Source organism: Chiloscyllium plagiosum, unplaced genomic scaffold (genome assembly GCF_037043375.1).
Source record: "Chiloscyllium plagiosum isolate Xiang-an unplaced genomic scaffold, Cpla_swu_hap1 HiC_scaffold_24, whole genome shotgun sequence".
NCBI lineage: Eukaryota > Metazoa > Chordata > Chondrichthyes > Orectolobiformes > Hemiscylliidae > Chiloscyllium > Chiloscyllium plagiosum.
Genome location: NW_028270162.1, coordinates 18912847 through 18935705, shown reverse-complemented (window position 1 = coordinate 18935705; position 22859 = coordinate 18912847). Strand labels below are relative to the sequence as shown.

The following is a 22859-nucleotide window of genomic DNA, read 5'->3' as shown; positions in this document are numbered from 1 at the left end:
AGGTGAAGTTGTAATGAGGAACAGAGATAACAGAATATATCTACATTTATAAATACATACACTGGTTCTGTCTTCACACAAAAAAAGACACAAATAATGTCCCAAGAATGTTGCGGAAAAGAAACATGGTTTTATGAGAGATATGAACAGGTTAAGTAAGTGGGGGGGGGGGGAGTTGGCAAATGGAATGAAATATGGAAAAATGTGAAGTTGTTCATTTTGAAGTAGAAAACAAAAGAACGGAGTATTATTTAAATTATGAAAAACTGCAGAAAGCTACAACACCAAGGGACTTGGGAGTACTTGTGCATGAAACACAAAAGCTAGCACACAGGTGTAGCATGTAATCAAGGCGGTCAGAGGAGTATTGGCTCTTTTTTCAAGGGTTGGAGTATAAGAGTAGGGGGGTCTACCTGAAACTATACAAGGTATTGATGAGACTACATCTCAAGTACTGTGAGCAGGTTTGGTCCCCTTATTTAAAGAAAGATGTTATTTCATTGGAAGCATTTCAGAAAAGGTTCACTAGAATTGAGGGGGTTGTCTTATGAACAAAGGTTAAACTCATTGGAATTTGAAGCTTATAAGGATTTTTAAGGGGCTTGATAGGGTAAATACTGACAGGATGTTTAACCTCATGGGAGAGTCTACGACCAGACAGAACACACAGAGGAGAAAGGGACACCAATTTAAGACTGAGATGCAGAGGAACTTCTTCTTGGGTTAACTCTTTCTTGCCATAGAAAGGTGTGGAGGCAGAGCCCTTAAAGCTGAGATAAATTATCTGATTATCTAAGATAGATATCATTAGGGAAATCAACGCTTAAGGAAGATGTAGGAAAGTGGACATCAGGAATTTTGGATCAGCATCATCCAGTTGAATGACAGAGCAGGCTTGATGGGCTATACAGCATACTCCTGTTTGTATTTCTTATAGCTTTAAATTAGTATTTTCAGAGAAATTTGTATTGCAGAAATTGATGGGATTAAAGGCCGACAAATCAAGGACTTGACAATTTTTATCCCAGAATACCTAAGGAAGTGGCCCTAGAAATAGTGGAGGCATTGGTGGATATCTTTCAAGATTCCAAAGACTCTGGCAGAGTTCCTATGGATTGAAGAGTAGCTAATGTAACCCCATTATTCAAAACAGGACAGTGAGAGGGAATTATAAATGTGTTAGCCCAACACTGGTAGTGAGGAAATGCTATAAACATCATTATAAAAGATGGCAGAGCACTTGATAGATTGGGCAGCGTCAGCATGGATTTACTAATGGGAAAACTGCTTGAATGTTTTGAGCATCTAACTAGTACAGTTGATCGGGGAAACAGGTAGATGTGATTTAGTTGGACTTTCAGAAAGTGTTCAATAAGATCCACAAAAGACATTAGCATGTAAAATTAAAATCCTGCCATTGATAGTGATCTGGCTGGCAAACAGGAAACAATGAGTAAGAATAAATGATTCATTTTGTGAGTGGCAGACAGTGACCAGTGGGTACCATAGGAATCATGTTTGGACCCCAGCTATTCATAATTACATATTAATCATTTAGATGAAGGAACTAAATATAATATCTCAAAATTTGCTGATGACAAAGCTGGGTGGGAGGGTGAACTGTGAAGGGGATGCATAAATTCTTCAGTGTAATTAGGACAAGTTGAGTGAGTAGGCAAATGCATGGCAGATGAAGTGTAATAGGGATAAATGTGAAGTTCCCAATTTGATAGCATTAGTTGGTCAAAATTTAGTCAGATTATTATCTGCATTGTGATAGATTGAGAAAGGGGAACTGACATGAGATCTGAGTGTCCTTGTACACCATCACTGAAAGTAAGTAGGCAGATAGTGAAGAAGTCTAGATTAGAGTGGTGCTGGAAAAGCACAGCAGGTCAGGCAGCATCCGAGGAGCTGGAAAATCGACATTTCGGGCAAATGCCCTTCGTCAGGAATCCTGATGAAGGGCTTTTTGCCCGAAACGTCAATTTTCCTATTCCTCGGATGCTGCCTGACCTGCTGTGCTTTTCCAGCACCACTCTAATCTAGACTCTGGTTTCCAGCAGACTCTGGTTGCAGTCCTTGTTTTTACCTAGGTGATGAAGAAGGCAAATTATTTATTAGCATCATAGCAAGAGAATGAGAGTACAGGAGCGGGAATATTTTGTTGCAATTGTACAGGGCCTTGGTGAGATCACACTCCGAGTACTGGGTGCAGTTTTGATCTCTTTACCTGAGGAAGAATGCTATGGTGATGGATGGAGTACAACAAAGCTTTACCAGACTGATTCCTAGGATAGCAGAATTTATGTATGAGGAGAGGCTGGATTGGTTACACCTATATTCACAGTTGTGGTGGGGAGAGGGGGGCGCGATGGCAGACCAGGGCCCCAATAACATAGGGTAGGCCATTTAAGACTGTGATGTGGATTGTTCTCTTCACCCAGAGATAGGACGAGCCTGTGAAATTCTTTGCCACAGAAAGTGACTAAAAGCACTTTGTCAGCTAATTGATTGTAAACTGTGCAAAATCAACAGTGATATCCAAGTGCGATATCACAAAAATCAAGGCTTTAATTTGAAAAGCTGGGAAGCAGTCTTCAATTGTAATTACAATGAACTAAACATGTATTATTCTGAAGTAACCCAGTGACTTTTGTGTCTATGATTCAGCAGTTAGAAAGTTTGACTGTGAAAACTGGGCAGCTGGAGCAAAAGATGCATTAGGAGTGGGAGAAGACTGTAGACAAATGAGGATTATAAGTCTATTTTTGATAGTTTCTGTAATGAAATTCAGAAGGGTAAAATTAAGATTTAAAAAATGTCTATAATAAATTGGCCTACAGTGCCTTACATATGCCTTACGGATGAATAAAAAATACAAGGAGTATTGGGATCAAGTTACAAAAAGAAAATGACAGCTTATACACTCAATTAAGATGGGAGATAGAAACAAGCAATGAAACACATTATAAAAAGAAACAGAACAAAATATTGGAACAATGTGGAGTTTCAGGTAGATAGGATAGTGAAGATAGCATTTGGTATGCTTTCCTTTATTGGTCAGCGCATTGAGTACAGGAGTTGGGAGGTCATGTTGCGTCTGTACAGGACATTGGTTAGGCCACTTTTGGAATATTGCATGCAATTTTGGTGTCCCTCCTACTGGAAAGATGTTGTGAAGCTTGAAAGGGTTCAGAAAAAATCTACAAGGATATTACCAAAATTGGAGAGTTTGAGTTAGAGGGAGAGGTTGAATAGGCTGAGGCTGTTTTCACTGGAGCGTCAGAGACTGAGGAGTGACTTTATAGAGGTTTATAAAATTAGAGTAAATCGACAAAGTATTTTTCCTGGGTTGGGGGAGTCCAGAACTAGAGGGCATAGGTTTAGGGTGAGAGGGGAAAGATTTGAAAAGACCTCAGGGGCAGCGTTTTCATGCAGAGGATGGTGTGTGTATGGCATGAGCTGCCAGAGGAAATGGTGGAGGCTTGTTCAATTACAACATTTAAAAGGCATCTGGATGGGTAGATGAATAGGAAAGGTTTAGAGGGATATGGGCCAAGTGCTGGCAAATAGGACTAGATTAATTTAGGATATGTGATTGACATGGATGAGTTGAAGGGTCTGTTTCTGTGCTGTATATCTCTATGACTCTATGATACTGAGTTATGAGGAGAGAATGAGAGATTGAGGGGAGAACTAGAAGATGCAAGGGGTGTTCTGGGAGAATTAATTCGACATAACCATTACCTCTTCTCAAGCTGACCACATTCCTTGCATAGCTAAAAGAAACAACACATGACAGAAATTATCCAACAATGAGCAGCAATAGCTGAAATCTCTCTTAGTAGGATAAGCAACCTCATATATATTAGGAAAGCAAGTGCGAGGCTGGCTTCTATGATGATTTCAGGCATTGTTGGGATGGTGCAATTGAAAGCAAGGACTCCACCACCTCACCTTTCCTGTATATGAAGCAAAGCCAATATGTGTGCTCACAAGTGTCATGGTGAAAACTGAGCAGGACACAGGTGAGGAGTCGACCCTCTGCTGTGGGTTAAAGAGGAGTTCAAAACCACAATCAGACCACTGTCACCAGCTGAAGTGAGGACCTTGAGGGAAGATGTAGGAATTACAATAGGATGAGTCCCAACATCCTTCTCCTCATACACAGCTGGAAAACTGTGAACAGCTTTTTCTCCTTATATAAGGGGTGATATACTGGCACTCTATAAGCAGTCCAGAGAAGGTTCACTTGGTTGATACCAGGTATGGAAGGACTGTCTTATGAGGAGAGATTGAGTAGGTTGAGCCTGTATTCAATGGAGTTTTAAAGAATGAAAAGTGACCTTATTACAACATAAAAGACTGTTAGGAGACTTGACAGAGTCGATGTGAAAAGGTTGCTTCCCCTTGTAAGAAGGCCTAGGAACAGAGGGCATAATCTCAGAATCAGAGGTCATCCATTAAAATGGAGATGAGGAATTTCTCTCAGAGGCCAGTGAATATGTGGAATTCTTTATCACAGAGAGAGGTAGAGGCTGAGTCATGAAATATATCCTAGACTGAGATAGACAGATTTTTAATCAGTAAGTGAAGGGAATGAAGGTTTATGGGGTTAGTGAAATTGAGGATAATCAGATCAGCCATGATCTCATTGAATGGCAGAGCAGACTTGATAGGTTGTCCGGCCTATTTCTGTTTCTATGTCTTAGGAATTACAATTACAACACCTTTAAGCCATCACCTCCCCATTTGATTCCTACTAATTGTTGCCATAGATCATCATGTTTTTCAAAATTCCACTTATTTGAATGTGAGTGCTGCTTTCAAATCTATGTCAATACAGATCAACCTTCCCATTCAACACCCTCACTGTCCCAGGAGCTATCTGAGGGCCATTGCAAACAGAATTTGTCTTGAAATATTGGTGTGTTGATTAATTGCTGCAAGGTCAGCTACAAGGATCACCGTTTGCTGATCTCATTTAAATGAAGTCCACAGCTCATATCGTATAGGCCTTGTGACCTCCTGTCTCAACATACATAGTGTTTGCAAGTGCATCAGGAAAATTCCATTCATAGGATGTTCCAAAGCACTTTACAGCCAATGAAGGACATTTCAAATATAAATACTATTTTTATGAGGGGAATGTGCACAATAAGGTTTCCTAAACAGCTAAGTGATAATGGCCAATTTGTTCTAGTGATGTTAGTTGAGGATTAAATATTGGGCATAAATACTCTGCTTTCTTCAAAATAACAGGCTAGCATTATCTAATTTTACCCCATGATTTAGCACAGCTACATTCACTTACTAAACCAACAGAGTATTCCTTATCATAGACTTAAAGACTAAAATGGTGTCTTGGAGCTCTCCAACAATACTTAATTTGGTTAATATACTGAATAGGTTTGAACCAGCCTTTACAGATCTAAAGAGGTCCCAAATTTGAACTTGCAGTGAACACAGGAACATTTGGCTCTCAAGCTTTCTTTGACAGTCAATAAGATTATGGTTGATCTACTAACCCTACTACACTTTCCCACATTATCCTGGTCAGAAGTCACATGCCACAAGGTTTATTTGAAATCACCAGCTTTCGAACTGCTTTCCCATAGCTACTTTCACTACAGCTCTTCACACCACACAGCCTGCAAGGACTCTATCCTATTCTCCCAGTTCCTTTGCCTATGCCGCATCCATTCAGATGATGCCACCTTCCAGACAGCACTGCTGAAATGGCTTGCTTCTTCCATAACTGTGGCTCTCAATCACATCCAACCTAGCACCTATGCTTCTGCCCTTGCTCCTTCCCATCACTCACAACAGTATGATCGGGTTTCCCTTCTCCTCACTTTTCATCCCACCAGCCTCTACATTCAAAGGATCATTCTCCACCATTTCAGACTGCTCCAGCAGAACATCACAACCAAACACATCTTCCCTTCACCAATCTACGCTCCCCCCCTTACCGCCTTCTGGACTTAATATTGAGATCAATACCTTCAAAGTGTGAACCAACTCCCATTTCCTCCCTTTCCTTTAGCTTGTTACATTCTATAATCATGTCCACTCTCCCCTTGCCCCATCCCAGTAGAACTGTCTGTCCTTTCAGGTCTGGCAGTTAGACATCATTGTTCTGCCAATCTCACATTCCGATCATGTGAACCATCACCATCTTTTCTTCACCAGCCCCCTCCATCCACTTACCCCAACTCCCCAAACTATAGCATAAATGCTGTCCCCTCCACATGTCAGTTCAGCTTTGATGAAGAGTGATCTGGTCTCAAAACGTAAGTTTGCTGGCTCTCCATGGATGCTGTCTGACCTGCTGTGATCTCCAGCATTTGTTATTTTCAGTACAGATTCCAGCATCTGCAGGAATTTGCTCTTCTGGCACCTCCACATCATGGCTACTACCTTATTTGATATTCCTTGTTCCTGCAGTATTCAAATTTCTAATAATTAGCAGACTGAACTACTGAGCACCACAGCTCTCTGGATAGGGAACTTCAAACGTTCATTTCTATTTGAATACCAAGTCCCTGACTGCATATTCTAAGCTTATAACACCCACCTAAAGACCAGCTAGGGGGAAAATCCTCCCAGCATCTGTCCTGTCAAGTCCCCCTTTAAGAATTTTACATGTTTCAATTAAATCAACACTCATTCACCTCCACTCTAGGAAATATGGGACTTGTCTACTCAATCTCTTTTCATAGGATATCCTGTTGTCCAGGAATCAGTTGAAAGAAACCTCATTGCACTCACTCCAATGAAGATAAATTCTTACTTAGGAAAACAAACCAATACAGCACACACAACACCGATTGTTATAAGACGTTTTTCCTGTTATACTACAATATTTTTGTTGTTCATGATAACACACCATTTGGTTTGGTGATCTTAGCTAAGGTGCTGATGGAAGTGCTGTAAATACATTAATACCTTTGGAATTATTTTACATCCAACAGAATATTTGAACAGAATAGACTGGTTTTAAATTATGTCCCTTTGCAATGTGAAGATTATGAAGCAATTCAATAATCTATACTATTCATTAAAAATAACTTTCAACCCAAACATCCCCTGTTGATTGTAATAACGGATGATCTTTCCAACCTTCCTGTACATTATTGCACATAATATAAATATTATTGTCTCCAAGAAGTAATGCCAACATTCTCCTAAATAAACCAACTGAACCATGAGGACACAGGTTGTGTTGCTTTCATGTCTTAACTCTTTCGCAGGTTCAGTTCCAGCTATGGATGATAGACTGGGTGGAGTCTGAATGTTTTCCCCATATCTGCAAGGGTTTCCAACCAGATGCTCCAATTTCGTCCCACAGTCCAAAGATGTGCAGGTTAGGTGGACTGGCCATGGTTATTGAGGTGGGGGTCTGGGTGGGATGTTTCTGAGAGGGTTGATGCAGACTAGATTGGGCGACCGGCCTTTTGGGGTGGCACGGTGGCTCAGTGGTTGGCACTGCTGCGTCACAGCGCCAGGGAGCCGGATTCAAATTCGCCTCGGGCAACTGTCTGTGTGGAGTTTGCACATTCCCCCCGTGTCTGCATGGATTTCCTCCAGGTGCTCTGGTTTCCTCCCACAGTCCATGCTAAATTGCCCGTAGTGTTAGGTGCATTAGTCAGGGGTAAATGTAGGGGAGTGGGTCTGGGTGGGTTGCTCTTCGGAGGGTCGGTGTGGACTTGCTGGGCTGAAGGGCCTGTTTCCGCATTGTAGGGAATCTAATCTAAAAAAAACACTTCCTGTCTGTATGCTACCAGCAACACAATCTGGTGCACTTCCACCCATTTCTCCTCTGCAATAATCTGCTGTGGTTTTCATGTTCATCTTAGGATTCTATCTTAGATAATAACCCTCATGAATACATTCTGACTCGTTTTCTGATCTTGCAGTATTGTCTCGTCTTTCTATTGTAAGTCCGTTAGCCTTTCAGGACTAAACATTTCTGCCTGACCCTCTGCTTGTTAAGGTTTTTTTCCTGAACCATTACATCAAACAGGGTGTCTGCTAACTGAACCTCAACTCCTTCAACTTTCTCTTTAGTTTTTTCTTCGTGCTGTGACTTATGATAATGGGATCTTGTTACTGCACAGTCTGGAAAAGTTCCAAGGTATTTTTCTTTTAACTCCTCAGTTCCCTGGTCTTCTTTTGGCTTCTCCACAACAAGGGGTGTCACTCCCACCTTGGATCCTGCTAAACTGTCCCCAAGAACAAAGTGTATTCCTGGAACTGACACTCTGTTAATTACTCCCACTATTACTTGCCTAGTCTTGAGTTGGCACTCCCACCTGATCTTACATAGGGGAATGCTAAATTTCTATATTCTTATCCCACAAATTACCGCTCTCTCAGGTAAAAAGTCAGAAAGAGTGCAAATATGTTCATCTCTTACCATTAGGGACTGATTAGTTCCTGTATCTCTCAAAATTATAACTTATTTCCCTTCTCCCCCTGTTCTTTCTGAGTAAGCTTTACCCACAGAGGTGAAGTCTTTCTTGAGATAAGGCTGTGCGCTCTCCTGCAGCTCCTCGACTTTTCTTAGGGTTTCCTTTACTACTTTCACTAATGCCACTGGCTTAGCCTGTTTTACCACATCTTTTCCCACTGCACCTTTCTTTAACGACCAGTACTGTGACTTTACATGTCCCACCTTCTGGCAGTGAAAACACCTTATTCCAGTGCCTTTCCTAAACCGCCACTGTACACTCTGGAGGCAGGAAACATGTTTCCGCTGATGGGTGATGGGTGAGTGCCAAACCAGAGGGCACAGCTTAAAAATACGGGGTAGACCATTTCAGACAGAGATGAGGAGAAGCTTCTTCACCCAGAGAGTGGTGGCTGTGTGGAATGCTCTGCCCCAGAGGGCAGTGGAGGCCCAGTCTCTGGATTCATTTAAGAAAGAGTTGGATAGAGCTCTCAAGGATAGTGGAATCAAGGGTTACTGAGATAAGGCAGGAACAGGATACTGATTAAGGATGATCAGCCATGATCATATTGAATGGTGGTGCAGACTCGAAGGGCAGAATGGCCTACTCCTGCACCTATTGTCTATTGTAATTTTCTTTGTACCACTCCATTGCAATGAAAACACCCAAAGGCCTTTCACCTCCTTTCCACTTCTTGAGCTTCTTTTTTAACCCATGGTAAACTATTGCCAGTGCGCTCTACTCTTTGTTTTGTAGTGTAGGATCTCCCCTTCTCCCAATTTCTATCCGTCACAGGATGAAATTCTTGCTGGAAGCTAAATTTTGCCTTGTGCACCAATGCATATTCATCTGCCATCTCTGCTTCTCTTTTCACTTCTTGAACTTTCTGTTCATCTACATGAATTCTTATCACCTCTGGAAGTGAGTTTTTAAACTCCTCCAGCAGAATATTTCTCTTTGAGCCTCATAGGTCTTATCTATTTTTAAGACCCACACTCATCTGTCAAAATTACTATGTTTAATTCTTTTGAACTCAAGGTAAGTCTGACTTGGTTTTCTCTTTACATTTCTGAACCACTGTCTATACACTTCTGGTACCAATTGATATGCACATAAAAAAACCTGTTTGACATCTGCATAATCTCTTGACCCCTCGTCTGACAGTGCTGCAAATACCTCACTAGGTCTGCCCACCAGCTTAGTCTGAACTAGCATTACCCACAAGTTCTCTGATCACTCCATCTGCCAGGGCAATTTTTCAAATGAAATAAAGAAGGCATCAACATCTTACTCAATAAAATGTGGCAATGTTTTAATGCATTTGTATATATCACTACGTTCTCTCTTCATCTCCGTCCTGTTAACTTGACTTTCCTGACTAATTCACAACTTCTGAAGTTCAAATTCTCTCCTTTTCTATTTCTTCTCTCTCTTTGCTCAGCTAAGAATCTTCTCTCTCTTTTTCCTCTCTCTCTCTCTCCTCTCATGACTCTTCATTCTCTTTCCTGAGCTTCGAACTCCATTTGCCTCAATTGTAATGTAAGTTTTTCTAACTTTACTGCACTTGTCTGTTTCTCTGACACACCTAAGTGCTTGACTAACTCCCTTACAATTTCAGCTTTCCTTTTGTCCCTGATTACACCCAATTCTAACCTATTTGCTAATGCTAAAAGTATATCCTCCTTCTGTATTTCTAAACTTCCTTGGCAAATTTAGGTATCATCTTCAAATGCCAGTACCTCTTTAGCAAGCTTAAGAGCAATTTCTCTCACTTTTAATTTACTAACCACAAGTAACCGAAATTAAACAATTTGTCTCACCTACATTTTTAAAGAACTACGATACTAATTGGCAGTGTTTAAATCTGCTGGAATCTTTCGTACTCCAAATCCATCCAAATTTATCTGTCTAAACCTGTCCAAATCACAGACCCGGGCCCCTAAACTGTTACAACACGGTGGTGAATCCACCTGTTAATTGAACCAAACTCCCAGAAAAGTTTGCCTCGCCTCATAATCTGTTAAAATATGAGTGACAGAGAACTCCCAAATTCCACTATTGAAAGAAAATAATATCAATTTATTCCTTAACTCCAAAAGTGAACACGAGTGGATCGGTTGGAGAGACTGATAGAAGCAATGAGGAATTTGCAACATCAACAGTATGTGATGGATGGCAGTTATAGGAAGGGGGGAAGTCTCAGATACAGTCACATAGATGGGTTAACTCCAGGAAGGGTAAGAGAGGTAGGCACCTAGGGCAGGAGTCTTTTGTGGATATACCCATTTCAAACAGGTATGCTGTTTGGGAAAATGTAGGGGGTGATAGATTCTCAGGGGAACGTAGCACGAACAGCCACGTTTCTGGTATTGAGACTGGCTCTAATGCAACGAGGGGTACGTCGGCTTCCAAGAGATCAATTGTGTTAGGGGTTTCTGTAGTCCGAGGTACAGACAGACGTTTCTGTGGCCAGCAGAGAAAAGGCAGAATGGTGTGTTGTTTCCCTGGTGCCAGGATCAAGGATGTCTCAGAGAGGGTGCAGAATGTTCTCATGGGGGAGAGGGGCCAGCAAGAGGTCATTGTCCACATTGGAACCAATGATATTGGAAGGGAAAAGGTTGAGATTCTGAAAGGAGATTAGAGAGTTAGGCAGAAATTTAAAAAGGAGGTCCTCAAGGGTAATAGTATCTGGATTACTCCCAGTGCTACGAGCTAGTGAGGGTAGGAATAGGAGGATAGAGAAGATGAATGCATGGCTGAGGAGCTGGTGTATGGGTGAAGGATTCACATTTTTGGATCATTGGAATCTCTTTTGGGGTAAAAGTGACCTGTACAAGAAGGACAGATTGCACCTAAATTGGAAGGGGAATAATATACTGGCAGGGAGATTTGCTAGAACTGCTTGGGAGGATTTAAACTAGTAAGGTGGGGGGGGCGGGGGGGGGGGAGGAGGAGGTGGGACCCAGGGAGATAGTGAGGAAAGAGATCAATCTGAGATTGGTACAGTTGAGAACAGAAGTGAATCAAACAGGCAGGGACAAGGTTGGACTAATAAATTATACTGCATTTATTTCAATGCAAGGGGCCTAACAGGGAAGGCAGATGAACTCAGGGCATGGTGAGGAAGATGGGACTGGGATATCATAGCAATTACAGAAACATGGCTCAGGGATGGGCAGGACTGGCGGCTTAATGATCCAGGATACAAATGCTACAGGAAGGACAGAAAGGGAGGCAAGAGAGGAGGGGGAGTGACATTTTTGATAAGGGATAGCATTACAGCTGTGCTGAGGGAGGATATTTCTGGAAATACATCCAGGGAAGTTACTTGGGTGGAACTGAGAAATAAGAAAGGGATGATCATCTTATTGGGATTGTATTAAAGACCCCTAATAATCAGAGAGAAATTGAGAAATAAACTTGTAAGGAGATCTCAGCTATCTGTAAGAATAATAGAGTGGTTATGGTAGGGGATTTTAACTTTCCAAACATTGACTGGAACTGTCATAGTGTTAAGGGTTTAGATGGAGAGGAATTTCTTAAGTGCGTGCAAGACAATTTTCTGATTCAGTATGTGGATGTACTTACTAGAGAAGGTGCAAAACTTGAGCTACTTTTGGGAAGTAAGGCAGGGCAGGTGACTGAGGTGTCAGTGGGGGAGCACTTTGGGGCCAGCGACCATAATTCTATTCGTTTTAAAATAGTGATGGAAAAGGATAGACCAGACCTAAAAGTTGAAGGTCTAAATTGGCGAAAGGCCAATTTTGACGGTATTAGGCAAGAATCCCACCTCAGGCAACTGTGTGTGTGGAGTTTGCACATTCTCCCTGTGTCTGCGTGGGTTTCCATGTACGGTGCCCACCACTGAGGTCAGGCTCACCAGTCTATAGTTCCCTGGCTTGTCTTTACCGCCCTTCTTAAACAGTGGCACCACGTTTGCCAACCTCCAGTCTTCCGGCACCTCAACTGTGACTATTGATGATACAAATATCTCAGCAAGAGGCCTAGCAATCACTTCTCTAGCTTCCCACAGAGTTCTCAGGTACACCTGATCAGGTCCTGGGGATTTATCCGCCTTTAACCGTTTCAAGACGTCCAGCACGTCCTCCTCTGTAATCTGGACATTTTGCAAGATGTCACCATCTATTTCACTACAGTCTATATCTTCCATGTCCTTTTCCACAGCCCCAGCCTGTTCAGCCTCTCCCTATAGCTCAAATCCTCCAAACCTGGCAACATCCTTGTAAATCTTTTCTGGACCCTTTCAAGGTTCACAACATCTTTCCAAAAGGAAGGACACCAGAATTGCACGCAATATTCCAACAGTGGCCTAACCAATGTCCTGTACAGCCGCAACATGACCTCCCAACTCCTATACTCAATACTCTCACCAATAAAGGAAAGCATACCAAATGCCTTCTTCACTATCCTATCTACCTGCAGCTTCACTTTCAAGGCGCTATGAACCTGCACTCCAAGGTCTCTTTGTTCAGCAACACTCCCTAGGATCTTACCATTAAGTGTATAAGTCCTGCTAAGATTTGCTTTCCCAAAATGCAGCACTTCACATTTATCTGAATTAAACTCCATCTGCCACTTCTCAGCCCATTGGCCCATCTGGTCAAGATCCTGTTGTAATCTGAGGTAGCCCTCTTCGCTGTCCACTACACCTCCAAGTTTGGTGTCATCTGCAACCTTACTAACTGTACCTGACATATGCTTCCTTCTTTTTCTTAACCAAACCCTCAATTTCTTTAGTCATCCAGCATTCCCTATACCTACCAGTCTTCCCTTTCACCCTGACAGGAATATACTTTCTCTGGATTCTTGTTATCTCATTTCTGAAGGTTTCCCATTTTCCAGCCGTCCCTACTTACTATATGTTCGCGTCCAAATCATTTATGTAAATGACAAAAAGTAGAGGACCCAGCATCGATCCTTGTGGCGCACCACTGGTCACAGGCCTCCAGTCTGAAAAACAACCCTCCACCACCACCCTCTGTCTTGTACCTTTGAGCCAGTTCTGTATCCAAATGGCTAGTTCTCCCTGTATTCCATGAGATCTAACCTTGCTAATCAGTCTCCCATGGGGAACCTTGTTGAACGCCTTACTGAAGTCCATATAGATCACATTTACTGCTCTGCCATCATCAATCTTCTTTGTTACTTCTTCAAAAAACTCAATCAAGTTTGTGAGACATGATTTCCCACGCACAAAGCCAAGTTGACTATCCCTAATCAGTCCTTGCCTTTCTAAATACATGTACATCCAGTTTCCTGCCACAGTCCAAAAATGTGCAGATTAGGTGAATTGGCCATACTAAATTGCCCGTAGTGTTATGTATTAGTCAGGGGTAAATATAGGGGGGTGGGTTTCTCTTTGGAGGGTCGGTGTGGACTTGTTGGGCCGAAGGGGTAAATATAGGGGAATGGGTCTGGGTGGGTTGCTCTTCGAAGGGTTGGTGGGCCGAAGGGCCTGTTTCTACACTGTAAGTAATCTAATCTAAAAAAACTAAACTTTCTAAAGCTGATTGGAGGCAGATATTCGCAGGTAAAGGGACAGCTGGAAAATGGGAAACCTTCAGAAATGAGATAACAAGAATCCAAAGAAAGTATATTCCTTTCAGGGTGAAAGGGAAGACTGGTAGGTATAGGGAGTGCTGGATGACTGAAGAAATTGAGGGTTTGGTTAAGAAAAAGAAGGAAGTATATGTCAGGTATAGACAGGATAATCTGGACATTTTGCAAGATGTCACCATCTATTTCCCTACAGTCTATATCTTCCATATCCTTTTCCACAGCCCCAGCCTGTTCAGCCTCTCCCTATAGCTCAAATCCGCAAATAGAGTGAATCCTTAGAAGAGTGTAAAGGCAGTAGGAGTATACTTAAGAGGGAAATCAGGAGGGAAAAAAGGGGACATGAAATAGCTTTGGCAAATAGAGTTAAGGAGAATCCAAAGGGTTTTTACAAATATGTTAAGGACAAATGGGTAACTAGGGAGAGAATAGGGCCCCTCAAAAATCAGCAAGGCCGCCTTTGTGTGGAGTTGCAGGAGATGGGGGAGACATTAAACGAGTATTTTGCATCAGTGTTTATTGTGGAAAATGACATGGAAGATATAGAATGTAGGGAAATAGATGGTGACATCTTGAAAAATGTCCATATTCCAGAGCAGGAAGTGCTGGATGTCTTGAAATGCATAGAAGTGGGTAAATCCTCAGGACCTGACCAGGTGTACCCTAAAACTCTGTGGAAAGCTAGGAAAGTGATTACTGGACCTCGAGCTGACATATTTGTATCATTGATTGTCACAAATGAAGTGCCAGATGACTGGAGGTTGGCTAATGTGGTGCCACTATTTAAGAAAGGTGGTAAGGACAACCCAGAGAACTATAGACTGGTGAGCCTGACGTCGGTGGTGGGCAAGTTGTTGGAGGGAATCCTGAGGGACAGGATTTCCATGTATTTGGAAAGGCAAAGACTGATTAGAGATAGTCAATATGACTTTGTGTGGGAAATCATGTCTCACAAACTTGATTGATTTTTTTGAAGAAGTAACAAAGAGGATAAATGAGGGCAGAGCAGTAGAAGTGATCTACATGGACTTCAGTAAGGCATTCGACAAGGTTCCCCATGGGACACTGGTTAGTAAGATTAGATCTCATGGAACACAGGGAGAAGTAGCCATTTGGATACAGAACTGGCTCGAAGGTAGAAGACAGAGATTGGTGATGGAGGGTTGTTTTTCAGACTGAAGGCCTGAGACTAATGAAATGCCACAAGGAATGGTGCTGGTTCCCCTACTTTTCAACATTTTGGATGCGAACATAAGAGGTATTGTTAGTAAGTTTGCAGATGACACCAAAATTGGAGGTGTAGTGGAGAGTGAAGTAGGTTACCTCAGATTACAACAGGATGTTGATCAGATGGGCCAATGGGCTGAGAAGTGGCAGATGGAGTTTAATTTAGATAAATGCAAGGTGGTGCATATTGGGAAAGCAAATCTTAGCAGGATTTATACACTTAATGGTAATGTCCTAGGGAATGTTGCTGAACAAAAAGACCTTGGAGTGCAGATTCATAGCTCCATGAAAGTGGAGTTGCAGGTAGATAGGATAGTGAAGAAGGCATTTGGAATGCTTTCCTTTATTGGTCAAGAGTATTGAGAACAGGAGTTGGGAGGTCATGTTGCAGCTGTACAGGATATTGGTTAGGCCACCTTTGGAAATATTGCATGCAATTTTCTATTGGAAGGATGTTACAGAACTTGAAAGGGTTCAGAAAAGAATTACAAGGATGTTGCCAGGGTTGGAGGATTTGAGCTATAGGGAGAGGTTGAATAGGCTAGGGCTGTTTTCCCTGGAGCGTTGGAGGCTGAGGGGTGTCCTTAGAGAGGTTTATAAAATTATGAGGGGCATGGATAGAATAAATAGACAAAGTCATTTCCCTGAGGTCGGGGAGTCCAGAACTAGAGGGCATAGGTTTAGGGTGAGAGGGGAAAGATATAAAAGAGACCTAACAGGCAACGTTTTCACACAGAGGGTGGTGTGTGTGTAAAATGAGCTGCCAGAGGAAGTGGTGGAGGCTAGTACAATTGCAACATTTAAAAGGCGTCTGGATGGGTGTATGAATAGGAAGGGGTTGGAGGGATATCAACTGGGTGCTGGAAGGTGGGATGACATTAGGTTGGGATATCTAGTCAGCATGGGTGAGTTGGACCGAATGGTCTGTTTCTGTGCTGTACATCTCTGACTCTATGACTATGGCCCTATATGTGTGAGAGAGAGGCTGTGTGTGAGTGTAAGGGAGTATATGCGTGTGAGAGAGTGTGTGTTTGTGCGTATAAGTCTGTGAGAGAGAGAATGTTTGTATGTGTGTGAGAGAGAATGTATGGTGAAGTGGGGTCACCTGTAGGGTGACACAAACCCAAGATCCCAGTTATTTAGATTCACAACGCTTTTTTTGAGTATGTAGGTTTTGGGTATCATTATACAAAATATCAAATTTGAAACATTCCCCTAGTGGGTTGAGTTTTGAGAAATAAACAATTCCATCTCTGAAATCAATTCGCCTTCACGGACCATAGTTTAAAGGACATGATCTTTCAGTTACTCTGATATTAAAATAAACCTGTTGGTCTATAACCTGGTGTTGTATGATTTTTAACTTTGTCCATCCCAGTCCAATACCGGCACCTCCTCATCATGGTTTTAAAAAATGGTTAAAATAATCAGAGAGGTTAGCAGCCCAGAAGTGAGTGACCCAAGGAGTAATTTTGGCTGATGATGTTAGTATCTTAAGTAGGACGTGTTCATCACGCTGGTAGAATTGAAATTATTTTGGACTTGTAATTTGCAACACTTTCGCGGTACATCAATAAAGTACTCTTTGACTTCGTTAGACAGACGTGAACTGGCCGAAGTATTAGAACGCACACCGAATATTGTGGTTTTTCACACAATTTATCTGACCCAGTCTTTCTCAACTCCCTCAGAATCCCCACCTAGTATTTATTTATTTTCTGTGCTCTAGTCGGATCACACATCGGTGAAATGCATGTGTTCCATTTGATATGGACGAGAAATCGACCAGTTGACTATTTACTGTATAAACAAGCGTCGTCTCGAGGTTTTCTTATCTTTCACTGCTTTGGGGCTTCCGTGTTGATTGAGTTCTGTGCAGGGGTCTCCTTGCTTGTTGCAGCCTCTGACGTCCCTCTGAATTTGCAGGGTGGGTTTGAGGGGGTTATCCTCTTGTTTTATTTTATTTGGGTACTGTTTTAGGATATCTGTATCAATTGACTAACGTCTGGAGCTTTTTTTGAGCTCGTGGGTGTCAACAAACGTTCTAAAGCGCGCATTTACCTGGTAATATTGATACCTCGCCAAATTTCAGCACAATAAACCCGAGACCGTGTGAGAGAATAGGTGGGTGGAGTCAAATATTTCCCATCCGAAATCGGTCTTCCAAATCAAAATCGGATTATTCCTTTATGGTCTGAATTCACTGAAATTTCAGCATTCAAAACCTGAACCAGAAATGTAAAATCCGGCAAAGTGCATCTCAATTCGGAGTCAGCGCCACTTTCTCTCTCGCTCTTCCCCCCAAACCCACCCCCAACACACACACACACACCTCTTAGTTTTTTCCTGAGTAATAAAGAATAAATAAATGAAGTAATAAATGAATCAAATGCCGGGGTATCGGGGATGTCTGGATACATGTTTGCAACTACACGCGGGACTGTATCTTTAAGAGATAGTGTTGCTGAGTTGGGTGTAACTGGATCTGTCCCTTTAAGAGCTGCTGATTGGTTTGGGAATGGGGGCTCTTATCTTCAGGGGCGGACCCCTGGGGTATATCAGTCAGCATGCAAACTTGAGAAGTCCACAGTAACAACTTTTCCCCTCTGTGAAGCTGATCCCTATGGATAATTTAATGAGTCAGTTCGCGGAGGAAAACTATAGTGAGCTGATGAACTTTTCCGATTACGAGTGTGATTATGCTGACTGGGAGCACTCGAACTCAGTGGTTCCTGTCCTCTACATGCTGGTCTTCGTCTTCGGACTGTCCGGGAACGGAGTGGTCATCTGCATAGTGTGGAGGTCCCGCACCAAGAGAAGATCTGCAGACACCTACATCGGGAACCTCGCCTTGGCTGACCTGGCCTTTGTCGTCACTTTACCCCTATGGGCTGTGTACGCTGCCCTGGACTATCACTGGCCTTTCGGCTGGCTACTCTGTAAACTCAGCAGTTATCTGGTGATGATCAACATGTACGCCAGCGTCTTCTGCCTGACCTGCCTCAGCTTTGACCGCTATCTGGCCATTGTCCACTCTCTGTCTAGCAACAAGCTGCGCTCCAAGAGGACCACCATCCTCTCGTTGGTCCTCATCTGGACCGTGGCCGGAGTCCTGGCTTCCCCAGCGTTAATACTGCGGCGGACGCAGGAAAAAGAGAACCAGACGCTCTGTGCCATGGACTACACTTTGGTGGCGAATGAGGCCACTGAGCATTTCTGGGTCGGGGGGCTCAGCCTGTTCGCCAGCACCGTGGGCTTTCTGCTGCCTTTCCTGCTGATGTCTGGCTTCTACTTCGCCATTGGCAACACAGTCAACAGGCACTTCCAGAATGTCAAGAAGGAAGAACAGAAGAAAAAACGCCTCCTGAAGATCATCACGGCCCTGGTCCTGGTCTTCGCTATTTGCTGGCTCCCTTTCCACATCATTAAGACCGTCGATGCGATCATCTGGCTGGATCTCATCAAGATCCCGTGCTCCGTCGATGAATTCTTTATCTCGGCTCATCCGTACGCCACATGTGTCGCTTACATTAACAGCTGCCTCAACCCGTTCCTCTACGCTTTCTTTGATCAGCGATTTCGCTCAGAGTGCCTCTGTGTGCTGCGCTGTTCCCGGCTAAAGAAAGCTCTGCATGCCCCTATCACATCCATCTCCTCCAGCATGAGCAACCCCACCAAATCCGAGGCACCCTCCTCCGCTACCAAAGTCTAAAAGCTGGGGGCGAGGTAGGGGGAGAAAGAGACCCAGAGAGAGAGAGAGAGCGCGCCAATAACCCTAAGTCCTCTCCGCTTGTCTGCCAACGAACCCAAATAGCCCTCAGTCCATGCGAGGCAGACAAACTCTTGAATCGGACCAGCGTTCCCGGCCCCAGTCTGGGTCCTTGCTGGTGACTGGACTGTCCGGGATTAGGAGATCAGCTCTGTCTCAGGGACCGGCAGAGATCCTCCCGTTTACCCCGCCTTGGGAAATCGAGCGCCGGGAGAGATTTCTGCCTTTAAGCTCAATGCTGGAGTTGCTTATTTTGTTTTTTTTTAAAGAAACTTTTTAAAAATAGATTTTAACATCTGGGTTGTGAGAGGAACTCCGATCCAGAGGCAGAAGCCGGTTTCTTCTGTCCTCTATTTCATTCATCCGAGCACTGTTTTATTTTCACTCCCGCTCTTCACCCTCACGGTCTTCTTTCTCATTCTCTCTGTGTCTCGTGGTCCTCGCATTTCTTCCGATTATTCTTCCCTCTCCTTCGCCCCTGGTCTCAAGTCTGTTCGGATGCTCATTGAATCCAAGGCAGGCAGCCACTCGCTATGACCTTCTCGAAGTGACTAGGCGCCTTTTCAGAGTCGAGTTCTGCCGCTTTCCTCGATGTTTTCCCGCAGTTCCCAGAGTGGCTGCGTCGGGCTCGCTCTCTGGCTTTACCCGGTAACACACCCGAGTGAGCGGTCCATACCAGGTCAATACACCAGGACAGAGACTCAGTGTATTGACCCGGCAAGGTTCAAAGAGAGTTAGTGGGCACCTTATTCGTTTTACTGAGGGACCGAATATTGTAGATAAATATGTACATTTAATGCTTCTGGCGCCACGCTAGCTTGTGTTGCAACACTGGATAGGAGAGCTAAAATTTATATTATAAACATAACCTGCTTTTTTAATTAATTAAACCTATATTTGTACAATTGTAGCGAAAACAATAAACCTCAATGTACCTTGTATTTACTTTTTAAAATTCCTTTGTGGTAAATCAGGGATTCAAATATTAAAGGAATCAAAATGAACACGTCGAATCTGGCATCTACTGATGGTCAGCATTACTTTTTAAAAAAAACTGTTAGGGGATTTTTTTTTTCGCTCTTCCGTAAAATACTCTTCTTAATTGTTCAGGTAACTTTGCAGTAAGTCCAGACTTTGACGTTCTATTAAGAGTCTACAGAGCCGTTTCCAGTCTGTTAGCAATCACGGGGGTTCCTGATAACTGAATGTTTGACTTAACATGTGATAGTGTTATCTCGGCACCAATTAACAGGTAAAGTCAACGCATTGTGAAGTTTAAAACTGTTTTTAAAAAATAAGCCCAATATACCACTTTTAACATCAAATTCTGGACTATATTGAGGTAACACTCTGCCGTCCGAAAGTGTGCAGCGTTTAACCTGTTGAAGAAGGGTTGCTATGTGGCTACAATCCAGAATGCAGGAATCACAATGGACCGTGCCCACATTCAGGACCAAATGCTGTCTTTTTTTAATTTCAAAAATATACTTTATTCATAAAATTATTTGGATCTCTATACAATTGGTCATGCCATTCTTGTGCACACATTACATTTCTTTACATACAAACATCAAATTTATTTTTCCTATATACAAGTCTGTACATTTACTATCCAGCTGTTCTGCTGAGGAGTCAGCGGAATTGTGTCGCTTTCTTCTATAACCTAACAGGGAAATCAGAAGCACCAGACATGTGACGTTTTAGGGTGTTTCTGTAGTTGCTCTCCCAAACCCCACCTCCTAACCCACCCACTTGATACTTTCAGAATGCCAGACCTAACCAAGAAACTGCTCCATGGTTACCTGAGAGCCTGCAATACACTGATTCTTCAAGTGATCTGAAATAAAAACAGAAATGCTAGAACTGTAAGATTAATAGAATAAGAAAGAGGGTTGGCTAATATTTTGGTAGCAACTACATTAGAGACAGGGAAAGAAGACTAGTTACTTTGTTGCCTCCAAGACTGAAAAAACTGAATAGAAATTAGTAATCAAATATGCTCACTTATGACAAAGGCACTCATTTGTTTCCAAGTTATTCATATTGGAGGTAGTGAGGACTGCAAATACTGGAAAATCAGAACAGATAAAATGTAGAGCTGGAAAAAGCATAGCAGGTCAAGCAGCATCAGATGAGCAGGAGCGTTGATGTTTCGGGTAGGACCGTTCATCAGGGCTGAGGTGGGGTAAGGGAGCTGAGAAATGAATGGGGGGAAAGTTAGGTGGGATGATGAAAGGCGGATACAGGTAGTTGATTGAGATTGGACAGTGGGAAAGGTGGAGCGGATAGGTAGGAGGGATGATGGACTGGTTAGGTCAGATCAAGAGACAGTGTGGAGAGGGAGGGCTGGACCAGGGATGAGGTGGGGAGATTTGGAAACTGAGTTGAGGCCATAAGGTTATAAGCTCCAGAGGCATAAGATGAGGTGTTCTTCCTTCAGTTTGTGCCTTGGGAATTGATTCCCATTCACCAATGAACTCATGAAACTCAAACAGCTTTCTAGGGTCTTATTACAATAGATCACAAGATCAGTCATTGTCATAAGCCAACCTACCACATTTCTCATAAATTCCAAGCAGCATTAACTATTGCCAATTTGCACACAAAGCTTCCTAGTTTTAGGTAAATTAGTATCTCCCTGGGAGGAGAGAACGTATTCTCCATATTAGGCAATTAGAAACTTTAACTATGTAAGAGTGAGTAACTTGGTTTGGAGACTATTTAACAATTGCAACTGTTTAACAATTTCTGTTTATATCAAACCATCAGCTAACCAAAAAGAAATGAACTGTTTATTGTTCATTTGGAAGTCAATACACTGCTACAGATAAGATCTATTAAAGGGTTTTTTTTAAAAAAGGTATTCTTTTGGCCCCTCTTGTTTTGAGAGGTTAACCTATTATTTTGTGAATGCTTTTGGAGCTTCTGTTGGATTCTAGCATTGCTGTAGGGAATAACTGAAATATCTTTGGGTCAAATATATCTGAGTACACTGTGAGAATTTTTGGATTGTTAAAAGGTTGAAGGCTAGTGTTGAAAGCAAATTGTATATAAGTTGGTGCATTAATTTGTAATAAGCACCAGTTAGACACTAGACATTGTAAACATTATTTGCCTTAACTGAGGGGGCTGTATAATCTTCATCACATTTTATACGCTTTATTTGAATTGTTTGAGCTACTGTATCACTGTCTGACTGTGGACCAGTTTGACATGCTATATCATTACTACAGTATCAGTCTATATTGTTATTGTGCTACTGTTTAATGTGAATGTGCTTCTGGCAAAATCCTTTTTGTAAAAGTGTCCAATTGGACAGTAAAGACATGAAATATAGTCTTGATTGTGTTTTTAGTGTGATTGTAATAATTAAAACAAGAATGCAAATATTCCATAACTATCTCCTATTGATCTCAAATTCGCATTTACAAAAATCTCTGATCTGTATTATCATTCAACATTTGCCTCTTATATGTTCACTCATTCATCCACATTATCCATCTTTTGAACACACACTGTCTGCGATGCACAGCAGTTCATAGTTTCCTTCACATTGCCTATTGCTCCCCTCCATGCATTTCCTATTGTTTCAGTTACTAGATGTTTTCCGAACCTCTTTACAAATTCAAAGCTGGGTCCTACTAACCCTGGTCATCTCCATTACTAGAACAACCTACCCCCATCACTTTTTCCTTCCAAACCAAATAACCCCAATCTCAGTTACACCACATTTCCAGTTTCCAATTATCTCTTTTCCCAATGTTTTTTGTTCTCAATTGCCCCTGCACTTCTAATGATCCCTCATTCCTAAACTCCCCCTTTTCAATTCT

General features: G+C 42.4%; 1 protein-coding gene across 1 annotated transcript; it reads left to right on the top strand.

The window, feature by feature from the left end:
- Positions 1–17862: 17862 nt before the first annotated feature.
- Positions 17863–22377, top strand: LOC122562587 (apelin receptor A-like). The gene has a single exon (XM_043715549.2). The coding sequence runs from the start codon at positions 17884–17886 to the stop codon at positions 18970–18972; it is 1089 nt and encodes a 362-aa protein (XP_043571484.1). The 5' UTR covers positions 17863–17883; the 3' UTR covers positions 18973–22377.
- The last annotated feature ends 482 nt before the right edge of the window (positions 22378–22859 follow it).